Source organism: Protopterus annectens, chromosome 6.part0, assembly GCF_019279795.1.
Source record: "Protopterus annectens isolate FY-2018-M chromosome 6.part0, PAN1.0, whole genome shotgun sequence".
In the NCBI taxonomy this organism is placed as follows: Eukaryota; Metazoa; Chordata; order Ceratodontiformes; family Protopteridae; genus Protopterus; species Protopterus annectens.
This window is the reverse complement of record NC_056737.1, coordinates 1932836251-1932860531: the sequence shown is the minus strand read 5'-3', so window position 1 is coordinate 1932860531 and position 24281 is coordinate 1932836251. Positions and strand designations below refer to the sequence as shown.

Below are 24281 nucleotides of genomic sequence, written 5' to 3'. Positions count from 1 at the left end.
ATCCACATCCCGACCCCACCCCCAGCCCAGAAAACCACAGTGAAAAATTTCTCAAAAGCTAACTTCACACTTCTCCAAACCGAGGTGACATCCTTCAGAGCCCCTAGGCCAGCGGAAACTACAGCCCTAACTGCAGAAACCTTTATAAATGCATTCTATGGACACTTTCAGGAATGCATGGATCATGCAATCCCATATAAAACCAAGACCCAATCCTCCAAAGGCAGGCGTCCAATCTGGTGGATCCCAGCCATAAATAAGCTTTACAACAAAAGGAGGAAGCTACTACATGATAGAGCTAAATCCAGGGGCGGCTCGTGGCATCGGGCTGCCGGACTGCAGCCCCCTCAAAATGAAAAATAGAAAGAAAAATAAAAAAAAATGTATTTTTTGAAATTCGCGCATGCGCAGTAGTCCCGACTACTGTTGGTCTATGCGCATGCTCAAGGCAGTCCGGCAGTCCCCATAGGGGGACACAAGGAGACGTCTGTGCACTTTTAAAGTGCACAGACTCGCCAGGATTATGGGTCGCGTCCGGACTGCAAGAGCAGCAGCAGGACTCGGGAAGGAGCATTAGGATCTCGTCGGGCTTTCCTTGGGATCTCGCGGGTCTTTCAGTATTGCACGGGAAGGATGTACATTAGCTGGATATATTCAGGTAAGTGTATGGTGCTTTTTACCTTTAATTTACAATGGTGCTTTTTACCTTTATTTAATTGTGTGTGTATGGTGCTTATGCTTCACTGGAGTTTGTGTATGGTGCTTATGCTTCACTGGAGTTTGTGTATGGTGCTAATGCTTCACTGGAGTGTGTGTGTGTGTATGGTGCTAATGCTTCACTGGAGTGTGTGTGTGTATGGTGCTAATGCTTCACTGGAGTGTGTGTGTGTATGGTGCTAATGCTTCACTGGAGTGTGTGTGTGTGTAAATGCCCCAGGTGCTTATGGTGGTGTGGTAGGGAATACCTCAGGCTTGAACCCTGTACCCTGTATGCAGGTGTTAAAGACTTGAGTTCCCTACCCACCACCATTTGTAAAAAAATTTCAGATTTGTGCCTCATATTCGATCTGATCTGTTCCTCATAATATCTGTGGTTTGCAAATGTTGCAATGCTTGATATTTGATGGTGTAGTAGTAGCATTGTTGCCTCACAGCTGCAGGTTCTTGGGTTTGATTCTTGGCTGGGGTTCCTTCTTTGTGGGGTCTGTATCTTCTCCCTGTGTTTGTGTGGGTTTGCTTTTGTGTCCTCCCATGTTACAAAGACATGTCTGCATTATATCTTCCTGGGCCTCTGCAGAAAATTGTTTATTTGTTCCAAGTCAGACTGTCCTGATTAAAAAATGTTAAATAAAATTGACAGGCATTTGAATTTCAGACTTAAGGGTTTCTGAATGTTTAATTCCTTGCATATTTGATGGTGCAGTGGTAGTATTGTTGCCTCACAGCTATAGGTTTTCTGGTTTGATTCTTGGTTGGGGTGGCTTCTGTGTGGAGTCTGCATCTCCTCCATGTGTTTGTGTGGATTTGCTCTGGTGCCCTGCCATTTTACAAAGACGTGTCTGCAGTTTTAATCCCTGCTGAAAATTGGTTTTGTTCTGTCCGCAGTAAAATTGACAGGCATTTGAATTTCAGACTTCAGGTTTCTGAATGTTTAATTCCTTGCATAATTGATGGTGCGGTGGTAGTATTGTTGCCTCACAGCTATAGGTTTTCTGGTTTGATTCTTGGTTGGGGTGGCTTCTGTGTGGAGTCTGCATCTCCTGCCTGTGTTTGTGTGGATTTGCTCTGGTGCCCTGCCATTTTACAAAGATGTGTCTGCAGTTTTAATCCCTGCGTCTCTGCTGAAAATTGTTTTTGTTCTGTCCGCAGTAAAATTGACAGGCATTTGAATTTCAGACTTCAGGTTTCTGAATGTTTAATTCCTTGCATAATTGATGGTGCAGTGATAGTATTGTTGCCTCACAGCTATAGGTTTTCTGGTTTGATTCTTGGTTGGGGTGGCTTCTGTCTGCATCTCCTTCCTGTATTTGTGTGGATTTGCTCTGGTGCCCTGCCATTTTACAAAGACGTGTCTGCAGTTTTAATCCCTGCGTCTCTGCTGAAAATTGTTTTTGTTCTGTCCGCAGTAAAATTGACAGGCATTTGAATTTCAGACTTCAGGTTTCTGAATGTTTAATTCCTTGCATAATTGATGGTGCAGTGATAGTATTGTTGCCTCACAGCTACAGATTTTCTGGTTTGATTCTTGGTTGGGGTGGCTTCTGTCTGCATCTCCTCCCTGTATTTGTGTGGATTTGCTCTGGTGCCCTGCCATTTTACAAAGACGTGTCTGCAGTATTAATCCCTGCATCTCTGCTGAAAATTGTTTTTGTTCTGTCCGCAGTAAAATTGACAGGCATTTGAATTTCAGACTTCAGGTTTCTGAATGTTTAATTCCTTACATAATTGATGGTGTGGTGGTAGTATTGTTGCCTCACAGCTATAGGTTTTCTGGTTTGATTCTTGGTTAGGGTGGCTTCTGTGTGGAGTGTGCATCTCCTGCCTGTGTTTGTGTGGATTTGCTCTGGTGCCCTGCCATTTTACAAAGATGTGTCTGCAGTTTTAATCCCTGCGTCTCTGCTGAAAATTGTTTTTGTTCTGTCCGCAGTAAAATTGACAGGCATTTGAATTTCAGACTTCAGGTTTCTGAATGTTTAATTCCTTGCATAATTGATGGTGCAGTGATAGTATTGTTGCCTCACAGCTATAGGTTTTCTGGTTTGATTCTTGGTTGGGGTGGCTTCTGTCTGCATCTCCTTCCTGTATTTGTTTGGATTTGCTCTGGTGCCCTGCCATTTTACAAAGACGTGTCTGCAGTATTAATCCATGCGTCTCTGCTGAAAATTGTTTTTGTTCTGTCCGCAGTAAAATTGACAGGCATTTGAATTTCAGACTTCAGGTTTCTGAATGTTTAATTCCTTGCATAATTGATGGTGCAGTGGTAGTATTGTTGCCTCACAGCTATAGGTTTTCTGTTTTGATTCTTGGTTGGGGTGGCTTCTGTGTGGAGTCTGCATCTCCTCCCTGTGTTTGTGTGGATTTGCTCTGGTGCCCTGCCATTTTACAAAGACGTGTCTGCAGTATTAATCCCTCGCCTCTGCTGAAAATTGTTTTGTTCTGTACGCAGTAAAATTGACTGGCATTTGAATTTCCAACTTCATGTTCTTCAGAATACATAGTAGCACAACTTTTTTTTTAGCAATTTTCGAAGTTTATAACATGAATATTTTAAATTTGTCCCTATTTTTGGGACTGTATTCCCCCATTATTGGCTTCGTCCAGGTTTTTGTGCTAAGGTTGACAGCTATGGCAAGAACTGAATTCACTGAATATGTTTGAGGGCTGTATTCCCTCATTACTGGGTTTGTCCAGGTGTTTTGTACTAAGAGGTTGACAGCTATGGTGAGAACTGAATTCACTAAATGATAGCCATTTAAGTTTCAGTCTTCCTCTCTTTTACAAAGCAGCTGATGTGGCGTAGTGGTATGTTACTCTGACTTTTTTGCTCAGGGACCTTGGCAGTAAAATATATGGTGGCAACACAACATTTTATTCTAGCAACTTTCCAAGATTATACAAGCAATGTTTAATGTGTCCCTGTTTTTGGGCTTTTTACCCCCCCAATACATTTTGGCTTTTTCCAGTTTTCTTGAGCTGCGAAGTTGAGATGCAGTTGAGTATTGTGTAGATTTTACAAGGAACTGAGAGCTGCAGGGGAATAGAAGTTTAGTGCTTTGCCAAGTTAATACTATAGCCCAACAGGCTGTGTACTTGCTTTTGATGCAGAAGGTTGTGGGTTCTACTCCCACAAGGGGTAGATGCTGCCGTACTGAGAATGTTCTCCTTGGTGAAGATACTAACTATGAGTTCGTTATCAGTTTGCCATCCATTTCCTCTTGCAATATTATTACTAGCTTATCATTTTTTTAATGTAATATAGGCAATTTATTCCTGAGGGGCAACAGACACTTTATTTTTCGATGAAACCATGATATATAAAGGTGATTGCTAGCAGCAACCGCTTCATTAGTTACAGATTTCTTTAATGTGGAATTATTTAGATGACTGACTTCAGAGATTGTGCATATTTACTGATAATGGACTGTAGAATTGTGCATATTTACTGATAAAGGTGGACTGTAGAATTGTGCATATTTACTGATAATGGTGGACTGTGGAATTGTGCATATTTACTAATAATGGTGGACTGTAGACTTGTGTATATTTACTAATAATGGTGGACTGTGGAAGTCTGAGTAGACTTTTTTATGATAAATGTTCTCAACTGGGCACTTTTGCCATTATGGGTGCATATGGTTTGTTTCATTGCTTAATGGAAAAAATGTTCAAAACAAATTTAAAACACCCTGTAACAAGTGTACTGTATTGTACAAGGAATATAATTTTAGTACAATGAGGAAGGTGTATCAAAGAGCACATGTATGTTTCATATGCAAGGAGCCTATGATTCGAAAACAGCCCAAAATTAATCTTTATCTGCCACTGGCAAAATGTATTTTCTTTGAATGTGGGTTTCAATGCTGTTTCAATGAATGTGAGTTTCAAGGGCAGAGAAGTTTTAATGCTAAGTTTTCATTGTGAGACTGCATTGCTTTGTTTAACAGATGACTTAGTGTTTGTGCTATAAAATACAAAATAAAACTTTCAAATGAAGTCCAACTCATCATAGAAGTAAAGCAGTATGCACATTAGTGTTTATGGTAAATGGAGTGAAATAGCCAAGTATAATGGTTCATTGGAATGGCTGCAGAGGCTCCATTCAACCATTATTTTGTCAGGGGGGAAGGGCAGCAAACTCAGACAGGCCCAGCTGAACTATACCTCCCAACTGTCCAGATTTTCAAAGAATGAATAGATTTTTGCTTCTTATTTTTGGTTTGTTGTTCATAAAATTTGTAGTTTTAATTCCTAAATGATTTGCCAGAAGTCACTCTAAGTTTCAGACTTCATAACCTTCAGAAAAATGCATGTTAAAGTAAGAGCTGTTCTATCAACTGTCTCAATTTATACAAGAGCAATTTTTAGTACTGTTTATATGTGCCCCAATATATTTGGCCTTGTTCAGATTTACTGCATTAACAGGTTGAGAGGTACATGCAAATAAATTGCTTTATAGAATTAGGCATAGCCAACCTCTCAACTGTCCCCAATTTTTGGCTCAAAATGTTGCTCTTCCCCTTATAATCCCTCCAAAAATAGCAATTTTGGAACAAAACATGGAGGGTTTACAATTAAGAAATAACTGTAATAATCAAAGTTATAGATTACTTGAAATGCATGTAGATTCTTTTATATTTTGTCAGCTGCTCAAGGTAGCAGTACTAATATTAAAGTGTCCCTTCTTTGACAGGTAGCAGCTGTATTGTGTGTCTATTTTATATTTTTGCATCACGTTTTTGTCCATTTTTCATAAAATTGTGTTTTTGGCAAATTAGTGACATCACTAAAGACTGAAGTTAGAAAATGACAGACATTTGAGTTTCAGATTTTATACCCTTCAGAAAATTCATACTAATGCAAGACCTATTCTATTATCTTTCTAAGTTTATTAGAGCAATATTTAAAAATTGTCCTTATTGTTGGGCCTTTGTCCCACTTCTGTGTATGGCTTTGTCCAGATTTCTTGCTCTTGAGGTTGAGAGGTATGACAAATGTGTCAGGGCCATCACAGTCAGCCAGAGAGATTTCAAATTGTGACATGCTTGTTGCACCCCACTCCCCATGTAGTGACTCTGGATGTGTCCAAGCAAGGCAAGGAGTAGTTGTATCTACCTTGGATGGGGAGGACACACTGCATAAGTACTACAGTGGCTTTTCATCTGTCCTTGATTTTGCAGAATGGTCTGGTTTCTGTCATATTTTTGTACTGTTGATTTATGCTTATTACTCAAAGTGCCTGTTGCTCTGTGTTTTTAAGTAGCAATGCTTTAATGACCATAAGGTAAGCTTGTCTGAGATCGTAAGATGCAAGTAAGCTTTAATAAGCATACTGTTAAAGAATTGCCAACACTGAAAGCCTTTCTGTTGTTGCCATGCAGAGAATACTTGACTAGATAATGTATAAGCCTTGGGTATTAAAGGACAGGATTCCATTATTTTAAAAAACTCATTACACTTGTTGGAGACTTCCAGTCATCTCTACAAACTTTACCCGTAAACTAAACAGAATGCCAATCATGTGTGGTCCATAACCTGTACAGTAATCCTTTAAGCAATGTATCTTGAGCTTGTTTCTTGTTTGCTTTTCATTTTTTACTTTTATCATGTTTTCCCCATGAAACAAGTTGTCAGGCAGCATGTCTTTTTGGATAAGAAACATTTTTACAAGTGGGGGCATCACATAGATTTCTACTTTCAGCATGTTACTTGGTACTTTAATAAAGCTGAATATATTATAATTAGGACTGCAGTGCAAGGAGAAGTGGTTTGAGTTGAGTGCTTCTGGTTTTTCTTATACTTGATTTTGACTGGCATTCCAGTAATGTATTTAAAAAGTAATTTATTTTTTCATGCCTCACAACCTTTTGTTTCCATCTAGATATTAAGTAAGCTGTCATGCAGCCAATGCATTGAAATATTTTTATTCTTCTACACTTATTTTTGTCTTGAGTGGACTTTCATAATGATGATTTGCCACCCAGGGCAGCGTATTTAATTAAAGTTAGTTTTTTGTAGTTTTGTGCATAGCTCCTCCCCTTTCTGGTTGACCACACCCCCTCCCCTTGACCCCACCCATTCAGCTGTCTCCTGCAGCCCCCCTGTGATTTGAAGTCACCAGCCGCCACTGGCTAAATCCCTAATAGGGAAGGCATCTCTGATCAGTACTAGCAAAAAACTACGGTCCCTCATAAAATCATCCAAGGCCAGCTTCGAGATAAAAATTGCACAGGACACCAAAGATAATCACAAGGCCTTCTTTAGTTATGTTAGAAACCTGGGTGGCAACTCCCAGATATGTTCAGAGTTAATCCAAAATGACAAAAAATACACTGAACCCACAGACATAGCCAACATCCTGGCAGACAGGTTCAGTGCAAAATTCTACCCCCCCCTTCCACCCCAAAAGAGCAAATATCTATCCCAGCAGAGAGTTGCCTCCCTGACATCTCAGATGCTCAGGTGAGAGCTGCCCTCTCCAAGGCAAAAAACACAGCATCAATGGGACCGGATGGTGTCCCGGATTGCGTCCTACACCAGCTCCAAGAAGAGCTAAAACCTCATATCAAGTTACTGTTCAACCTCAGCCTTAGTACAGGATATGTACCCAAGGAATGGCATACAGCAACAGTGGTCCCACTCCACAAAGGCGGTGCCTCAACGGACCCTGGAAACTATAGCCCCATAAGTTTGACTAGCCTGGTCTACAAAGCTATGGAGTGGATCATCATGGAGCTCATAAACAAAGACATTGGAGACCTGCAGATGCTGGATCCTACCCAATTTGGCTTTGTTAAGGGCAGATCCTGCCTCCTGAACCTGGCTGACTTCTTTGAAACAGTCACCAAGGCCATAGATGAAGGGAAGGTAGTCCACACAGCCTACCTGGACCTCACAAAAGCCTTTGACACAATACCCCACTCGGGCATCATAAATAAGCTCTCCAGCTTAAATATCAACCCCTATGTCATAAGATGGGTTGCAAACTGGCTCAAGGATAGAACCCACATGGTCAGAATTGCGGGAGCCATGTCAGACTCTAAACCAGTTACTAGTGGCGTCCCACAAGGCTCAGTCCTGGGACCTCTCTTGCTCAGTATATATTTCTCTGAGGTACAGGCTAACACGGGAGAACTATGGCAGACCAAGTTCGCAGATGACTGCAAACTGGGTGCCATTATCGACTCACCAACTGACACAGACATCCTCCAAAAGGGTCTCACAGAGATGGATAACTGGTGCCAGAGCCATGGCCTAAAGTTAAATGCCAAAAAGTGCATAGTCATCCCCTTTGGGAAAAACAAAGTGCCCACAAATTACCACATAGGTGGTAATCCATTAAGCACGGAAGAAGTAATTAGGGATTTGGGGACCCAAGTGGATAGCAATCTTTCCTTTGACAATCACGTCACCAAAGTGGTTAGAAAGACCTTCTATATAGCCCAAGTTATCACGAAAGGGTTCACATCTAGATCAAGAGAGGTCATTGTACCCCTCTACCCATCACTCATCAGGCCCATAATAGAATACAATGCCCCATTTGGGATGTACCTTACCCGACACCTGCAGCAACTGGAAAGACCACAAAAGTACCTCACCAAGAGAATCAAGGGACTCAAACAGATGACCTATGCTGCCCGGTTAAAGAAACTCCAGCTATACTCAGTTGCATACCGCCTACTCAGAGGTGACCTGTGCCTGACGTATAAAGCCATGTCAAACCCAGATTTAATGGACATGCTCCACCTCAGAAAATCCAAATCCCTTAGAGCTACGCGCTCGAGGGACTTAAACCTCAGCACAGAAATTAATAGAACATGCTAGAGGGACAGATTTATAACCCAGAGGCTCCCATCACTCTGGAATAGAATCCCAGTCCATGTGAGACAAAGCCCCTCACTGCTTCTCTTCAAGAGAAATCTTGACGAGTGGATGGGAGATCATAGGTTTACCCCGGGGATCACTTCTGCGTCACTGCTAGACAGAGGCACAGTAAACTAACCTTAAAAGGGTATAGTAAACTCATTTAAAAGGGTGGCAAAAGCCAAACACACTCTGGCTACGTTTGTAAATGCCCTAGGATATATAGCCTAGTATCAACCTATGAACCTAATTAGGTTAGGTCACTTACTCCAACTATACAGCCATTAAGAAAACACTGCCTCTTTCTTATACATTGGCATTTAAATGTGCCTTTTCAGTCACAGATTGCCAGCATTGTACTTCATGTAAATAGTGCAGCCTGAAGCTACAGTTAGGAATGACTAAACAAATGTAAAGCTTTCAAGCTGAGTGTTCAGATGCAAATGAACATGAAAACGTCATTCAAATACTATTTTTTCATATTACAATTAGTTGTCCTTCCCTTTAATGAAGCACTGAGTACCATAAAAAAGAAACTATTTTCATCTTACTCTCCTGCTGTTCTGTCAGTATTTCAGTTTGCATTTTTTTCTGCACTATACTTTTTGTAAAAGTGCATATTTTCATCTGGCATTTTGCTACAGCATTTTTGCATTGATTACAATGTTTGGCTGAGACAAGTCAGTGTGCTGGGGGTTGGAAGATTAACATCAAAGAGTCTAATTGTAGCCACAGTATTAGAAATTGTGAATGTAAAGCAAACCAGCTCTGCCCAAGCAATACCTACTAATCACAGGTATCAGACTTCTCACAACTGAGCACTGAACTGCATTTGTTAGTCTGAAAAGAGCAATTAACTCTATTACATTTTCAAACCTGTCAATCAAATATTCCCTAAAATACAGATTAATGCTGACAGTCAAAAAGGCAGTTACAGTACTGTTGCAAGCTAACTAGAGGAAGAACCATAGTAAATGATCCCCACATCATACGGTTTTCTCTCTATCCTTCTAAATGACTTCAAGGGGATAAAAGTATTAATTATAAAACAAAATCATATAGCACTGCAGCCCCCTTTCAGGACATTTTGATGTATAATAAATTAGAAAACAAATAGCCACTTATTTTGATACAGACATAATAGTAATGCAGGAAAGTTCAAGATATGTTGAAACATGTGTATGCACGTACGTGTGTGTGTGTGTGTGTGTGTGTGTGTGTGTGTGTGTGTGTGTGTGTGTGTGTGTGTGTGTGTGTGTGTGTGTGTGTGTGTGTATCTGTGTCTGTCTATATATTTATATATATATATATATATATATATCTGGCATAGTTCTCTTTTAAGTGAACCAGTATTGCAATTTTTATAGGGAATAGACTACTTTACCAATGAAACTTTGCATTATATGTGCAATAATGTTTTGTATTAATACTTCCCTACTACTTACTATACAGGCATTAAGTAGATACATAACTGTATGTATAACACCCATCTATGGCAAATGGCATGGTTGAAAAGGGGTCCTGAGATAATGATTACTGGTTGTACAATGATTGGTTACAACAAATCATATGTTTTTTAGGTAACATTTTTAAACTGGTTGTTGAGCCCCAAGTGCATTGTCTGATGAAATTCTGTTTTCTACATTAAAGAATGAAAGTGCTTAAAAATATATCTTGTGTCTGGAGCCTTGCCTTGAGTTAACATTTTTGTGTTTTTGGTTTGTGTTGTGTTCTTATGCCGCATATGTTTTTTCCTGGGATCATGTCCTTCTTACATGTATAAAACTGGGATAGATAGAAGACAAATACGTGTGTGTGTGTGTGTGTGTGTGTGTGTGTGTGTGTGTGTGTGTGTGTGTGTGTGTGTGTGTGCATATGAGTGTACATGCACATATATTGCAAACACACATACACATGTATGTTGGGTGCGTTTTCATCCTCTGCTGAAGTGCAACTCCATAATGCATGCTATTGGTTCACTGGTATAGCTTATGTGTCTTCACTGGCACAGCTTGTGTGGATCAGGAAAAAACAAACACAAGTATAAGTGGGAGAAGGCCAAGCCAGCAACATTGTCTGAGTGTCATGCACATGTACATAACAACATGCATGATGTACCTGCAGGTTAGGTATGCAAATAGTGTGAATAGTCAGTAAGGCAAAAGAATGCAAGTACCATATGATACATATTACATATATCTATATCTATATCTATATATATATATATATATATATATATATATATATATACACACACATAGCCGGCCTTAGGAATAGGCCAAGTAGGAGACGGCCTAGGGCATCTCTCTAGCAGGGGTTCTTTTTCCAGTATTTGTTTGGTGTTGGTGGACCAGGATGGGGGCACCAGAAGGTGAGGTGGGGGGGTTGTGCCCTGGAGCCCTTTTGCCTAGGGCACCAGTTGACCTAAGGCTGCTCCTGTGTGTGTGTATGTATGTATGTATATATATATATATATATATATATATATATATATATATATAAAGATATATATATATATATATATATATATACACACACACATATGAATTCACTTCGGAATCTTGAATTTTGGAAACATCAAATTTCATATGATCGAGACCATATGATCGATGTTTCAGAATATCAAGATTCCGAAATAAATCCAACATAACAAAAAAAAAAAAAAAAACACTTTTTCAATGTTTCTGCAGGGAGGCAAGCTCCCCTGCACCCCGCACACCCCATGCTACTAAAATATACCAACTCCGAGATCGCACTACAGTGAGGAAAAGGGAAATCTCTCATTCCACGCTGTATGCAGATCTCTGTTCGGAATTTCGAAGTTCTAAAACTTCAATCATATGTTCACGACCATTTGAATTTTGATGTTTTAGGATTTCGAGAATCCGAAGGGAACCCATATACATATATATATATATATATATATATATATATATATATATATATATAGTCTTTCGACTTTTCCCAGTTAGGGGTCGCCACAGCGGAACTGTGGTCTGCCAATGATTGGCAGTAAATTTTTATGGTGCTGAGTTGCCAGCCTGGCACCCAACCTTCAAAGAAGGCACACCCGTTCACGTTTAGATGTCACTCGACCACGGGGAAGGCATGCAGACTCCACACAGATGGCGATCCAGATGAGAATCAAACGGAAGAACCTCTTGCTGTGAGGTGACAACACTAACCGCTGCACCATCGCGGCCACATATATGTATGTGTGTGTATATATATATATATATATATATATATATATATATATATATATATATATATATATATGGATTAGAGCTGCTGATGAAGAGATGACATCACTCAATGAACCCCAGATATGGACACTTTCAGAGGTACCTCAAGGTAAACATGTAATCGGATATAAATGTGTTTTTAAAGTGCAATGTGACTGAAGGGAAAGTTGTAGGTACAAGGCAAGATTAGTTGCAAAAGGATACTCACAAAAATTTGGTGAAGACTATAATGATACTTTTGCTGCAGTTGCCAAGCAAAGAAATTTCAGAATACTGATGACAGTGGCAGCTTTACAGAAAATGATTGTGAGACATCAAAATATCAAGACAGCTTTTCTTAATGGAGATATAGAAGAGGAAATATATATACATGTCATAGCCAAAAGCATATGTGAAAAGTGGAAAAGAACATCTTGTTTGCAAACTGCAAAAATCCCTGTATGGACTTAAACAAGTGCTCAAGCATGGAACTCAGAAGTAAGCAAACTTCTACTAGATGAAGGATTCAGGCGAAACAAAGCCGATCCATGCCTATACTCTAAACATATAGTTGCTGAATGGATGTATCTGTTAGTCTATGAGGATGACTTTATTACTGCTTACAAATGGAATGACAAAATTGCAAAGTTAATAACATTACTCAATCAGCACTTTGCGACTAAAGATCTTGGTGAGGTGGTATCCTACCTAGGAATTAACATATGGCATGAGGAAGACTGCATTTTTCTGTTGAACCAGAGTGTAAAAATTGATTCAATTCTTCAACAGTTCAACATGGCTGAGGCTAAATGAACAAGCATGCCCATGGACATAGCTTATCCAAATATGGAAGGAGAGGAATCTCTTTTACCATCTAATGAGTGGTACAGACAAGCAGTGAGGGCACTTCTGTACATTGCAGCCATCACACATCCAGACATTGTAACAGCCATGTCACTTTTCTGCAGGCATGTAAGTAAACCATGTCAAAGAGACTGGAATTCAATAAAAAAAAGTTATAAGGTATTCCAAAGACACAAAAAGGCTTGAGTTTAAAGTTGTCAGCAATTGGTGATGTATATCTCACAGGATATGTAGACTCTGATTGGGCAGGTGACCGCAACACACGCAAATCTACAAATCTACAAATGGTTACTTGTTCAGATTAGGAAACAGTCCATCAAGAAACAGATCTTAGTGGTGTTGTTTTCTACAGAGGCAGACTATATCTCTGCTGCCTATACCAGTCAAGAAGCCATTTAGCTGCGGCATTTACCTGAATATCTTGGAGAACCAGTGTCCCAGTCTATGATCTTATATGAGGACAATCACGGATGCATTAAACTTGCAGCCAATGAGAAGATTGATGCAAGAACCAAGCCTATTGATGTTAGACACCATTATATTCATGATTTGGTTGAACAAAAAGTGATTGTGCTTTCATATTGTGAAACTGATAAAATGATTGCTTATGCTATGACAAAGCCACTGACAGTAAACAAGTCTGTAGATTTTAGATCACAAATGGGGTGACTTAAGTAGTAGTTGTGTGGGGGTGTGAGACACACACACACACACACACACACACACACACATATATATATATATATATATATATATATATATATATATATAAAATATATACACACACACACACACACAGACATATATATATATATATATATATATATATATATATATATATATATATATGTGTATTAGCAACAACTATTTGTGTGTATATTTCAGTTACATGTAATAATATGTTTAGTCACAAGATGGCACTGTTTTCTAGTGGACACTTATGGGAATATGTTTGTTGTAATTTCCTGTTCCTTTTGCAGTGTTTTCACGACATTAAATAAAAAATAAACATGCCTCAGTATAGACCGCAATCATGCTGTAATCATCTATTTGCTGTGCCCAGAATAAGTTTTTCTAACAAAACATCTGACTACAGGACCCAGTATAATAACAATAGAACATACTAGGACAGGTACAAGATGACATACTTCAAGCAAGGGAATCATGGCAGAAGGATAGAGTCAGTAAGCAAAATAAGAACCAAGAGCATGCATGTCATAGCATGTAAGAAACAATGACACAATCAACAGTGTGTTGAGACTTGCAAATTTGCCAAAGGCAGATTTAGGGATGCCAATATGCCTGCATGCAGATGGCAATGAAGGGGGTATCTGTGGGGAAGGTTAACCTGATTAACATCAGCTGAATTTTCGGCTGAAGAGGCAACCTTGTTGACAATGGGAGCTATGCTTTACTGCAGCTCATAATCAATTACATCACTACAGAGTACAACAGAGCATACGGCACTCTTAGTGATTATGACTGCCTCGTCCCAAGAAGCCACAGAGAGGCAGACACTGAGAAATACCTTATGCAAGATGTTCTTTAAATTATGTCATGGAGATGTGAAATCAGGTCAGCTTATTGGCATAACTTGTTATCTGATCTTGGTAATTGAAAAAAATTTGAGTGCTGAGTGGCAAGTCTGAAAAAGTGACATTGTAGAGGACAACCTTAATGTATCAATTTCAGGAATATTTTAAATTTGAAGTACATTAGGGCCCACTGCATAATTCCAGTGATATGGACTTTAATGTGCCAAATATATAGGATCAGCCTGTTTTTCATACAGATTAGTAACTAAGGCATGCATTGCAATAACTGCATAAGGAATGCATCAATTTTTAACAATAATTACATTATTATGCATCATTCTTAGGTAAATTCTTACAAATAGCTTGACAACATGGCTTTTTCTTCCTTTTTTAGTTTCTATATATCTGCATGGAATGTATGCATTGATTTTTTTTTGTTTGTTAACTCCGTAAACACACTGGGCAAAGTAATCTTTTTAGGTACATTTCAGTAGCACTGTCTGGTTGAATGACTTGATCAAAGTAACACAGTAGGCAAATGAAGGTAGTAGGAGTCAAATCTTGTACCCTTCTATAATAGCATCACACTTAATGTGCCATAACTTACCTGAAAGAGGCGAAGAGCATGAAGCTCATGCATGTCAGTGTTCATCATCTTTAGCAAACTCCGCACTTCCTTGAAATTCATCCGTCCATCCTTGTTCTTATCAGCTTTGTGAAACCAGTCAGTAATCCATGTGAAAGCAATGGAGTCAGGGAAAAAATACCACAATTTTTTGCTGCAGATTAGTGTTAGGTACATGACCTCTGACTTCTCTACACCAGAATATTAACTCCAACAACTGTTGTTTGCCAAAAACAAACAACTCTATTTGCACCACTGTAGACTCATTGGAGGACGAAGAGTTTTGCAAAGATGTCTTTTATAAAATGGGCAAGGAAATATTTCCTAAATAACAACATGCTATTCCCAAATACAACATTATCAATATCTAAAAAAAGTTCCACTGCAAAGAAACAAAACTTATATAAAAGAAAGCTTTGATCCACTTATTTTGAACAATTTGTAGCTGTCATTATAAATGACTGGTTTTCTTTATTTGACACATTATTATCACTTAAAATGAAAATACTACTTTCCAAATTTCATTTTCTTCTCTAGTTTGGGGCCCGATGGTAGGGCCTAATATGACAAATTTGTTTTATCAATTCAATAAGGCATGCTAGGCTGTTGGCAGGAAGATGCTAGGTTATTGCTATTTAAGACAATCAGCTGCTTACTGTGTTCATGAGGTCCCTGAAGCAAAGATTTAAACCTTTGACACCAGTCAGTTATATATGGACTGTGTGCTTGTACTCTGTAGTAACAAAGACATTGGTCATCATGGTCACAGATGATGCTGAATTATCAGAACTTTAGTAAGTAAATATGGCAGGTAAATTCAATTGTATTTTTTTCCCTAGAACTTTCTCATTCTATGTAGGTGATGTATTTTGATTCATACTTCAAGAATGAAAAATTGCTTTTTGCAAATTGTCTGACAATGTTCCAACTCCAGTAGATATGACCCTGGTTTGCATGGAACATATCAAAGTATACTTGCTGTAAATGCCGCACATACATATATCATTTAGAACTTTCATAATTCTGCTTACCTTTGACCTTGAGCATTAGCTACCATCCTGCACTTTAATTCTGGTTCAGACATTTAATAATATCAGTGTTGTCTGCAGCTTACCAGCTAGAATACTAGTATCACAGGCTAGTAAGATAAGAAGGCTGTGGTTTCTAACCCCACGCCATGTGCATGGACTCATGGCTTAGTGCACTGTGGCATATGGGGGGACTCCTAGGTTATGGCTTTCATCTGACATGTCAGTCTGAAGTCTCATCTACCTGAGTTGTCAGTAGCTTATGTGGATGCTAAGGAACCTGTGACACTTCCTGGAAAAAGGAGGAAGGGAATTTCCCATGTGTCCTAATCAGATTTTCCCAATCTGTGTACTGTCTCAGGTTTCCCTCAAAACCGGCTGTAGAGCTAATGGCAGTGACATGGTCATAGAAAGAAAGAAAGAAATGAAAAGAACAGGACAGAAACGAAAACAAAACAGTGACATGGGAGATTTAAACCCTTGAGGTGTTACATTTTATTGTACTGGTCACCCTCCTCATTTCTAATGCTATGCCATGACCCCACTTATGTCCAGCCATTCCTCTCTGGATCTCAGCTGCAGCATATGTGCCTTCCTGTTAGCTTTCATTGAAGCACCTCCATTTCGATTTCTTTAAATGATGTATCTCAGAGTTGGCACAGTTTCCACACAGGGTCCCACTGATGCGCAACACTAAAACCTTATTCATCATTATTTTACTTTCACTCCTTCCTAGGCATTCCTCCTGTCAATGTTTTTTCCCACTATCTATTCTGCATGGTCTCAACATTTTTATATCAACAGAGATAACTACTGCAAATTCCTGTTCCAGTTTAATGACCATCAACACCTATTGTCCCGTTCTGGACTCCATCTCTGATTTTGTCTACCCTTAGTGTATTACTGCACACTTTTTTGACCTTAAAGTACAGTTGCAGTGCCTTTGATGACTAGTGAAGTTGTTTCTGGTTTCAGCATATTCACTTAACCTTCATGCCCCACCCCCACCACCACCACCAAGTATGTGCCAAAAGATTTCTGTGATGTAGTGCCCACCATGTCCATTAGGCTGTCAAATTTCAAGATACTTTCCAATCCTTTTTTTCATTCTGGTGCCTGTATTAAGCTCTGTACAGATGGTATCATGCCAACAGTGTCAGTGATGCAATAGGTCTCACGCTTACCTTTGATGCAGAAGGTTGGGAGTTCTATTCCCGCACCAGGTAGGTAGATTACTAACACTGTAATGCAGTACGGGAGGGGGGGGTGATGTACTCCTGAGTGTGTCACCTTCGGATAAAATGTTAAACCCATCTGTCTGAGCTGGTAGTAATTCAGAAGGATGTAATAGATCCCATGGTACCTATTGAAAAGAGAAGGGAAAGTTCCCTGATGCCCTGGCCAAATTTCCCCTAGTACTATAAGTACCACCTAGGGTCTCCACAAAAAAGTGGCTACTAGCCTTGTGGGACTAACATGGTCAGGAAAGGGTAAATAAAAAAACAGGCCCAGAGTTGCCAGCCTTCTTCCTATGATTAATTTTGATGATGTAGCTACACCTGACCTCTTGTTATTTTCTGGCACAGCCGGTACACCTGAGGATGTATTAAATGAAATGGCCATCATATAAAAATGTTACAGCTGTACTGCACATTCTTGCAGTACAAAAGTTCTCCTGGATAAACTGGGACGGGGGGTGATGTACTCCTGAGTGTGTCACCTTCGGATAAAATGTTAAACCAAGGCCCCATCTGTCTGAGCTGGTAGTAATTCAGGTGGATGTAATAGATCCCATGGCACCTATTGAAAAGAGAAGGGAAAGTTCCCTGATGCCCTGGCCAAATTTCCCCTAGTACTATACGTACCACCTAGGGTCTCCACTAAAAGTGGCTACTAGCATTGTGGGACTAATGTGGTCAGGAAAGGGTAAATAAAAAAACAGGCCCAGAGTTGCCAGCCTTCTTCCTATGATTAATTTTGATGATGTAGCTGCACCTGACCTCTTATTTTCTGGCACAGCCAGTACACCTGAGGATGTATTAAATGAAATGGCCGTCATATAAAAATGTTACAGCTGTACTGCACATTCTTGCAGTACAAATGTTCTCCTGAATAAACCTGAAAAGTAAAACCTTAGACATATAATTTGAGTACATGCATCTTTTACTTCTTGGAGGATAGGTACACATGTGGTTAGAATATAAACATTTGGGGTGGGTTGGAGGGGTGAAGATCTTACATTAGGAATGCTGGGAGACTGCCTTTCTGCAAATAAACATTACCTCAAAAAGACATGGGAGACTGCCTTTCTGCAAATAAACATTACTTCAAAAAGACATGTTTAAAGTTTTTCTTCTGTAGTTTGTTTGGGTAAGATTTTTTTCCATTCAGATTTACACTTCAGAGCTACCCACTGGTTCCAAAATTCCATTCTTACACTTGAATTGATATTTTTATTGCTTACAGCAAGCAGCTTGCTGCAGTGTAAAAGAAAAATATATATATATTTTTTTTTATTATTTATTTATTTACTGGTACAAAAATTTGAGGAAGAAGGATCAGGAGGGGCAGACAGCAAAAAATGGGACCTGACAGTGGACTTTTTTTTTTTTTTTACTTTCTATTGAAGAGCTGGAGCAGGAGGGAGGGGGCATGTTTTTGGCCACCTGATTAGTATGCCATATAGACGAATCAGACCTGTTTTTGCTCTTCTATTGAAAAGCTGAGGCATGAAGGAATGGAATAATGGATGGGAATGGTCAATCATGTCCCCTAACACTTTGCACCCAGTGCAGTTGTCCCATTCATCCCATCCTAGCTAGACTACTACTCCTGGGCAGAATGGCTGCAGCAGCTTTAAAAAGCCATTTTGAACTGTGAAAAATCAATCACTGCCCTAGTAGAACTAACCCAGTTAACAAAGCATAAATACATATATACATGCATAAATAATTATAGACATTTATAGACATATCTAAGCTAGCTTTCCAGGCCTGTGGCTAAGTATCTGTTACCTCCAATGATATCGCACTAGTGAGAAATGCCCCTTGATCTTTTTAGCACCTACCAAATAAGGAATAGCAATAGCTCTGCTGCCTTGAAAAAGGGTTACCTCTCAGTATAACATAGTAAATTCAGACACTTGGTCCAGGATAGGTTATAAAAGTATAATCACAGTTGGTTTGTGTTGTTTATCCCTGCTTGAATCACCACATCCAGAATCTCATATACGATGTTCTCTTACAGCCTTTATCATTGAGGTTTTGGTCCTTTTCCCTCCATATTAAGGGTTTCTTCCACCTTCCACAAATGAGTTTAGTGGATTTTTGAGTGTGATATTTGGTACCCGGTGTGTGTAAGGAGGCACCTTGGCTTTAGTTATTCCCTGGACTGGAATACCCCCATAAACAGTGGCTTAGGTTGGCTGACTTCATTCTAGGTTGGAATCAAATCAGTTGTGCTAGTTTGACTCTAGCTTGTCCCTTCCTATTTCCCTTTGGGCTGCTGGGGTTTAGCTTGAGCTTTAAATTCCTAGAATTGTTGTGGAATATTTCCTATAGGTCACAGGAAGATCCTCTATCTCAGGTTGCTTATTTTGCTTTTTCATGGGGAGAATTCCTTTTACTCTGGTACCCTACCGGACCCATCCTTTACTGCTCCAGTTTTAAGGCACCTTTTTATTTAACTGTGGGTACAATGACACCCCCAGAATTATTTTTTGTTTTCCCTGAATTCCTTGTCAATGATCTTCCATTTTTCAGACTACACTTCCTTTTTGGGGATGGTACTAGAGGGAATTGGGAAGGTAGTTAGGCTATCTGACAGTAAAGTTGTTAAGTCTGTTTCTTGTTGTTCCCTCCTCAAGCATTGCCTATTTACATCTCCCTAATCATATATTCAGGCTTTATCCTTTCTCCTTCAAAGATGTGATCAGGAGTTTGATATGCATCTTGAATGTTTTCCAGTTTTGAGATCTGGTGTAGTAAATACTTAAACTTTACTGTTCGGACATCCCCTGTTCTTAACAATATCTCTCCATAATTATGTCAGGGCTCCTATCTCCTCTGCTTCTCTTCATTTTCAAACATGGGATTGGCTGTCCACTTCCCATGGCTCCTCTGATGGTTGTCATTTTGCTGGTCATGTTTTTTTTACTAGCTGAACTTGAATGGGTCATTTTCTCTTACTTCCTGTTGGTTCATGATTTGGTCAGATATATTCCCATTGGTGCACCTGGTTCCCTAAGTAGCCCACCTTGTCATCTATAAAGTAAGGCTTTTTGTTTGTTGAAGTTTGTATGGCATAGTTAACCTATACTAATTTATGGCTGCATTAGGTCTTCCCCATGATGGATTGGTTTCCCCATCCTTCCATTGTTCTCATCAATAAATCACTCTCTTTTAGTAGGGTTGTTAGAGGGTAAGGCATTTTGGTTGGCTTTCTGAGCTTAGAGGGGTTCCTGTTTATCCATCTTTATTTTTATTTTTTCCTTTCAGATCATGTCATAAGAGTGCCATTCAAGCTGGATGCTGTTTAGGATCCTTAACTTCCGAAGCATCTCATCAGTGAAATATCATGTCTTCTTTTGGATTGGCTAACAAATCCTCAGTTGTCCAGTTAAACTGGAGGATGGTTGATTAGACAGGTCCTCCTTCAGATGAGATGTTAAACCGAGGCCCCATCTGGCCAAATTGGTGGTAGCTCAGGGGCATATAAAAGATCCCATGGCACTTATAAAAAACAGTGTGGGGGATCCTGATGCCCTGGCCAAATATGTCCTAATCAGTATGAATACCACCTTAGGTTTCCCTTGTAAACAAGCCATAGGCCTAAACCAGTCAACAATACATACATACATACTAATTACCTACATACATAGGTATTTTCTAGTCATGCAGACTATAATAATAATAGTGTAGTCTGTTTTTTGAAACTGACATTATTGCATTGTTGCTAAGATATATTTTTCCAAAGAAGGCAAGTAGCTTTACTTATACATCATTTTGCTTTAATTGTAATTGAAATTGTAAGACAAGTAACTGCCGCCTGTGTTCAAGTGGAAGGAACATGATTTTTTCTAGGAAAGAAAACATCACAACTGCAGATTCACAAGGAATGAAAACAGTCATTTTTGTGCAGACCTGGTACATTACAATATCCAAGACAGCATCTGGGCTCAGCACCCAAGTTGGAGAGGGCTGAAACGTCTAGCGTGGCCTACAAAAGAGCTGGGTTGGCTGGGCATGTATACTGCCAACATCTTCAAGTTCAGCTGTGCTGTTCATTCTACTTGAGCCAAGCCAAAGCACCCGACTCTGTAAAACTTAACTTAAAAATGAAAAATAACTAAAACAAGATAAAATGCAAAATGATAAAACAGAATAATACAATAGCAAAGAGTCTTGCCATGGGAGCCGAAACACAGAGTCAAGAGCTGAATGCGGCAAGGCCAAGTGTTTAAGCAATGTGGAAGCAGACGGTTTATGACAATACTATCTGCACATCATGATGGTTAGGATGTCACATATTCTCAGTAGTACTTAAAAAAGACATTCTCTAGGTCCACTGAAAAGCAATGTTTTGCTGCCATAGTGTTTACTATGATGTGCTAACAGTACCCATATCTTTACTGGACTCAATCGAGGCATCACAATAGTGGTTTAAAGGTTATATATGCAAATCAAGTTTAACAGGAATCCTATTTTAGAACAATAGCAGTTTTGCTAAAAAGTAATTTTCATTCTGTTAACTGTGCTGCTGGGATGAAAATGGGGTCATTAACTGTGGTGAAAGTCCGTTATCTGTTTAACTGTGCTGAAAGTCAGTTACCTATGGTGCTGGGCTGAAAACAGCTTCTAAAGTAAAAAGTAAAATATTACAGAATTGATATCTATAATATTTATTGGATTGTTGGCCATATACGAATGCTTCTTGAGGGAACCAAATGTGTTAGGGTCTCCACAATCCTGTGAGCTCGTTTCACAGGCCAGTAGTTGCTTTCTTGGTTTTGTCATCCTTTTGGGGATACTATAAGATTGTGACTTTGAAGACTTGGCCTAGTGCAGCCGTAAACAACATCTTATATTGACTATTATACTAACATTCAAGGATCAAGAACAGCATATGGATTCTTGAGCGTACCGGATTTTATAGTCACTGTAATTATTTTTTGCGTATCAAGCCTGGCACCACAGGACCCGGAAACCAGGTATGAAAATTCACTCATAGTGAATACCAAACTGCAGGGCTTAGTAATTCAAGCCTTTATTCAGAAACCGAACCAAATAAACCCAAGCGCTTTCGCTCAGTTGAATACCGAGCTTTTTCAAGGTGAAACAAAGACAATGCTTCACTGCCAACCATTAAATAATCACACAGTTAGTCACATGTCATTATAAATTAAATTAACAACGTGTTAAGTTAAAATTTTAAAAATAAGTATAATGCTCATTTAAAATGCCTCACGCTAAAGGAAATTCTTTCCTAAAATTAATAAACTAATAAACCAACTGTAATACTCCAACCTGCTTACAAATAATTTAAAAAAACGACAGCTGGATATGTTTTGTTCTAATATGAAAATTAAAAATTAAAAGTGATCTACACTAAACAGATGAAGTTCTAGCTGTAAATGCTGACTTGAACCTTAAAAGTGATCATGTAGTCATATGGTGTAGGTATTTGTCTTAAAAAGCACCCCCCAGTGAAACCTAAATCTATTCTAATAAATCTACTTTCACTGTTTAAGTAAGCTTAACAAGTCAACCACCCCCAAAACCGTATTAACAAACTTAAGAAACTTTACAAACGAGCTTGTCTTAGCTTCAGAACACTATTAATATTAATGTTCTCATTCAAGCCAGGAAACCGTCTAGAATCAAGTTTCAGTTGCCAAAATAATTCCTGGTATTCAAGCCTGGTTTCCCAGCTACCACCCCTAATGTCTGGTGTGATCTGTTCAAGGACAATGAACTTCAAGTGCATATTCCCACAAAGTAAGGAATGTTTGTAAAATGCATTACTTTCCTTGTGGTTTGCAACATCATTAAAGTGTTCATACACTCTTCTCCTTAAAACACGTTCCGTTTTGCCCACATAAAACCCACCACATGTTCCACAGAAACCTAAGTACACCACTCCCTTCGTTCCACAGTTAAAATATTTGGTGGAAGTAAATCTGAACTTCTAGGAAGGGAGGTATAAAACACCAGAATTTAACATGGTGTGGCATTGTCTACAACTGCCACATGGGTATGTGCCAGGTTTCTTGTTATTTCTATTTGTTTGAGCCTCATGTTTGACTTCCATAAGGTCTTTTAAATTTGTATCTCTTTTTCTAACAAAATGTGGGTTAGTTGGATGTGAGTTTTTATTTCATCATCTGTACTAAGGATAGGCCAATAATTGTGGATAATTTGTTCGATCTTGTAAGAGTTGGCTGAATATGTATGTATAAAACTGTTTTTGGTGCTGAGGTTATTTGTACATTCATTTTGGAGAGAGATCTACAAACCAGTCCCCAACAAAGGGGGGTAAAGAGTGTCTCTACCCTGATTCACTTCATGAATTAAATTTTCCAAAAGTGTGATAGGGTAACCCTTTTCTAGAAAAAAACTTTTTAACATGCCAACTTCTTCCAGGAAACTTTCTGGGGTACTAGATATATGTGACGCCTGAATTAACTGCCCTTTTACTATTCCCTTCTTTTGATAGAATGGGTGTCCACTTTGAAAGTGGAGATAAGAATTAGAATAGGAGCTTTTCCTATATAATGTGGATTGGAAACAATGGTTAACATAATCTTTTAAAAGGGTGGTATCCAAATAGTGGAGTTTGTCTTTGTCTATTTTGTAGGTAAACTTCAAAAATTATGTTGAACCATTAATGTACTGTAAAAAACCTACTAAACTGTCCTCACTACCTTTCCATAAAATACAGATGTCATCCAAATATCTCCTATAATGTAAAACATCTTGATACCATGTACTTGTGAAAACAAAGTTCTTTTCCCAGTAATAGAGAACAATGTTTGTATATAGAGAGGCACAAGGGGCTCCCATGGCCACCCCTTTCCTCTGCCGACAAAATTCACCATTGAAGTGGATGAAATTGTTCTCAAGCACCATTTACATTAATTCCAAAATGAGGTTGGTAACTTTGGGGCTAAGGTCTGTCTCTGCTGTCAAAATATGGCCAAACCACTCTAGGCCTATTTGGTGTGGAATGCTTGGAAAAAGCTCCACTACATCTATTGTGACCATTAAAATTTGCGGGTTAAATAAATTCTGATGTATTCCCCTCAGAAAGTCCCAGGAATCCTTACAAATATGCACTATACTAGTGATATATTGTTTCAGGGTAAAATCAATGAACTTCGATAATGGTTCTGTGATACTTCCTGCTCCAGAGACTATTGGTCTAAATT

At 39.0% G+C, this 24281-nt stretch overlaps 1 protein-coding gene across 2 annotated transcripts in view; it reads right to left on the bottom strand.

Moving 5' to 3' along the window:
- The window catches only part of PLCD4 (phospholipase C delta 4), a 946362-nt gene that overhangs the window by 547619 nt on the left and 374462 nt on the right, over nt 1-24281 (bottom strand). For both annotated transcript variants that reach the window (XM_044075239.1, XM_044075240.1), the window contains one exon: nt 14811-14940. In XM_044075239.1, the coding sequence (XP_043931174.1) occupies nt 14811-14940 (130 nt within the window). The remainder of the gene's footprint in view (nt 1-14810; nt 14941-24281) is intronic.